Raw genomic sequence first — 3,770 nt, 5'->3', positions numbered from 1 at the left:
CAGGAATGCTTTTACCAGCATCACAAATGTTGAGCCCAAAACGGAGCCAGCCTGTGTCTCTCCTGTTCAGACACCAACACCTGTCAATGATTTATCGAAAACAGAACACACTAAAAGCTCATTCCGCATTCACAGAATGAGGAGGATGGGGTCGGCCTCCCGGAAAGGAAGAGTGTTTTGCAATGCATGTGGCAAAACTTTCTATGACAAAGGTACTCTTAAAATCCACTACAATGCGGTTCACCTGAAAATCAAGCACCGGTGCACTATCGAGGGCTGCAATATGGTCTTCAGCTCTCTCAGAAGCCGCAATCGCCACAGTGCTAACCCGAATCCCCGCCTCCATATGCCTATGCTAAGGAATAACCGTGACAAAGATCTAATCCGTGCTACATCAGGTGCTGCCACTCCAGTCATAGCAAGTACAAAATCCAACCTAACTTTAACAAGTCCTGGGCGCCCACCGATGGGGTTTACCACTCCCCCTCTAGATCCTGTACTACAGAACCCTCTTCCCAGTCAGCTTGTGTTCCCGGCTTTAAAGACTGTCCAACCTGTTCCTCCTTTTTACAGAAATTTACTTACTCCTGGAGAGATGGTGAGTCCTCCAACCTCACTGCCTACCAGTCCAATAATACCAGCAGTAAGTGGCCTGGAGCAGCATCCCCCTCCTCCTTCAGAGTCATCAGTACCTTCAGTACTGACTTTGACCAGCATCACAAATGTTGAGCCCAAAACTGAGCCAGCCTGTGTCTCTCCTGTTCAGACACCAACACCTGTCAATGATTTATCGAAAACAGAACACACTAAAAGCTCATTCCGCATTCACAGAATGAGGAGGATGGGGTCGGCCTCCCGGAAAGGAAGAGTGTTTTGCAATGCATGTGGCAAAACTTTCTATGACAAAGGTACTCTTAAAATCCACTACAATGCGGTTCACCTGAAAATCAAGCACCGGTGCACTATCGAGGGCTGCAATATGGTCTTCAGCTCTCTCAGAAGCCGCAATCGCCACAGTGCTAACCCGAATCCCCGCCTCCATATGCCTATGCTAAGGAATAACCGTGACAAAGATCTAATCCGTGCTACATCAGGTGCTGCCACTCCAGTCATAGCAAGTACAAAATCCAACCTAACTTTAACAAGTCCTGGGCGCCCACCGATGGGGTTTACCACTCCCCCTCTAGATCCTGTACTACAGAACCCTCTTCCCAGTCAGCTTGTGTTCCCGGCTTTAAAGACTGTCCAACCTGTTCCTCCTTTTTACAGAAATTTACTTACTCCTGGAGAGATGGTGAGTCCTCCAACCTCACTGCCTACCAGTCCAATAATACCAGCAGTAAGTGGCCTGGAGCAGCATCCCCCTCCTCCTTCAGAGTCATCAGTACCTTCAGTACTGATGCCCACCCCAGAGCCTAATGCTGACCTTGCCCCCAAGAAGAAGCCAAGGAAGTCAAGCATGCCAGTTAAAATTGAAAAAGAAGTTATCGATACTGCCGATGAGTTTGATGATGAAGATGAAGAGGTGAATGACAGCAGCACAATGGTGAATGACATTGGTCATGACAATCACTGCCATTCTCAGGAGGAAATGAGTCCAGGTCTGTCTGTGAAAGACTTTTCCAAAAGTGACAGAAGCAGGTGCATTTCCAGACCAGACATAAGAAGAGCAGACAGCATGACCTCGGAAGACCAGGAGCATGAGAGAGACTATGAAAATGAATCGGAGTCATCAGAGCCTAAATTGTGTGAAGAATCCATGGAAGGTGATGATCGCCTCCATGAACCTGGTGATAAATCTATGATGCACAGTGACAGACCAGATGAAAACCACAATGACTCTTCCAGCCAGGATGTCATTAAGGTGAAGGAAGAGTATACAGACCCTACATATGATATGTTTTACATGAGCCAGTATGGACTGTACAATGGAGGCAGTGCCAGTATGGCTGCCCTTCATGAAAGTTTTGCTTCTACATTCAACTACAGCAGCCCTCAGAAATTCTCCCCAGAAGGTGAAATGTGCTCCAGCCCAGACCCTAAGATCTGCTATGTATGCAAGAAAAGTTTCAAGAGTTCCTACAGTGTGAAGCTTCACTACAGAAATGTTCATTTAAAAGAGATGCATGTCTGCACAGTGGCTGGCTGTAATGCTGCGTTCCCATCACGGAGAAGCAGAGACAGGTCAGTAAATATTAATTGATTTTGTACATTATTAAATGTATTGAATTATGTAAGAATAGGCAGTTTAGGATATATGAAGAAATAGAGAGATGCAAATTAATGACAAGTGACAGTTGTGTTCCCATGACATTGAGAGAGTTTTATCACTTTAAGATTTTCATTGTTGCTTAGCATTCAGAATAGTGTATATTGTGCTATCCTCTTAAGTGACTGGCTAGATAATAAATGTCATTATTCTTTCTATGTGCCTGTGAACATGTGTATTGTATTTCTGTTTATAAGCTATAGCTTTTAATACATTTGTTTTCTTCTCCCTGCAACTTTTAAAACATAAAAGTTTCTATTAAATATATAATAAATTATATACAGTACAAATATCTCCATGCGTGCATAGCAAACTGTAGAACAAGGAAGACAGGGATGGATGGATGGATGGATGGATGGATGGATGGATGGATGGATGGATGGATGGATGGATGGGTGGGTGGATGGATGAAGAGATGAAGAGATGGAGAGAGACAGAATGAAAGGACTGGAATAAAATAATTATTTCCATCCCCATAGAGTCATGTAAAAGCAAATAGGAAGCATGAGAAGACTATTTCTTCTCTTCAATTTTTAAAACTAGCTACTATGTTGTACAAAAAAGTAAATATTTAAAAAATTGTTGTCTCTTTAGTAGAATTTATACATCTTTCTATACACTATGGTAATTTAGTCTGTCTTCTTTTCTGCATATGGGCAACTCCCTTCCCCACTGATGGGGTTATGAACAGTCAAAGAGGAGCTACACCCCTACATATTTTTAATATCAAACAGGTTGTACTCTGCTGGCCCCTCGTAAGACATCATGCCCTAGCTATGCTGTATCAATACTGAAACAGTTGGGTTTAAACAGAAGCAGCTGGTCCTTACACTCTCAGGTTTGGTTGTGGGTTTTTTTTATATACACTATTCTTTTTTATTCCTGAGGAAAATGTAATATGAATGGAATTTGTCAAGGTGGTAGGATAACACAGTAACTTCATAGTTGTGGATAAAAGCTTTTGCACATGATGATGATCATATTGTCACTCAGCAAAATCTTTCTGGTTCATGGAGTCATAGTGAGATTGGATTGTCTCTTTTCCTTTCTTGTGTTTCATATTTTTTCATTAAGCAGTAAAACTTCAGGAGACACAGGAAGGAAATAAAACCTATCTAAACATTTCACACACAGCTCCCCTTTTTTGTTGTTTTTATTTTGTTGTTGTTGTTTTTTGTTTGTTTGTTTGTTTGTTTCATTGAAATTGATGTGGATTTAAAGTGAGTGATACCCTGATAACTTTTACGAGACTTGAGTATGACAAAGGAAGCATGTGAATCAGTGGCATAATGTTTGCTGAGTTTATATGTGGATAACGCATTTCAGTTCCTGAAAGTACACAGCTTTTGTTAGGCAAGAATTTGGCTTGGTTGGTCTGTTTCCTCAGGTGAATTATGAAAAGTCAGTCTTGGACTAAGCAAAACAGCTTTGCAAACAGTATGAGAAAAAGCAGCAGCTATCTTTAGGATTTGGAACTTTATGCAATGTATTAAATTTCAGC

General features: G+C 41.9%; 1 protein-coding gene across 1 annotated transcript in view; it reads left to right on the top strand.

Moving 5' to 3' along the window:
* The window catches only part of BNC2 (basonuclin 2), a 236,289-nt gene that overhangs the window by 211,759 nt on the left and 20,760 nt on the right, over positions 1 to 3,770 (top strand). Inside the window, exon 5 of the mRNA XM_010001929.1 lies at positions 511 to 2,184. Within this exon, the coding sequence (XP_010000231.1) occupies positions 511 to 2,184 (1,674 nt within the window). The remainder of the gene's footprint in view (positions 1 to 510; positions 2,185 to 3,770) is intronic.

The sequence above is a fragment of the Chaetura pelagica genome, unplaced genomic scaffold, assembly GCF_000747805.2.
Source record: "Chaetura pelagica isolate M959 unplaced genomic scaffold, ChaPel_1.0 scaffold345, whole genome shotgun sequence".
Lineage (NCBI taxonomy): Eukaryota > Metazoa > Chordata > Aves > Apodiformes > Apodidae > Chaetura > Chaetura pelagica.
This window is presented reverse-complemented; position numbering and strand designations above follow the sequence as displayed.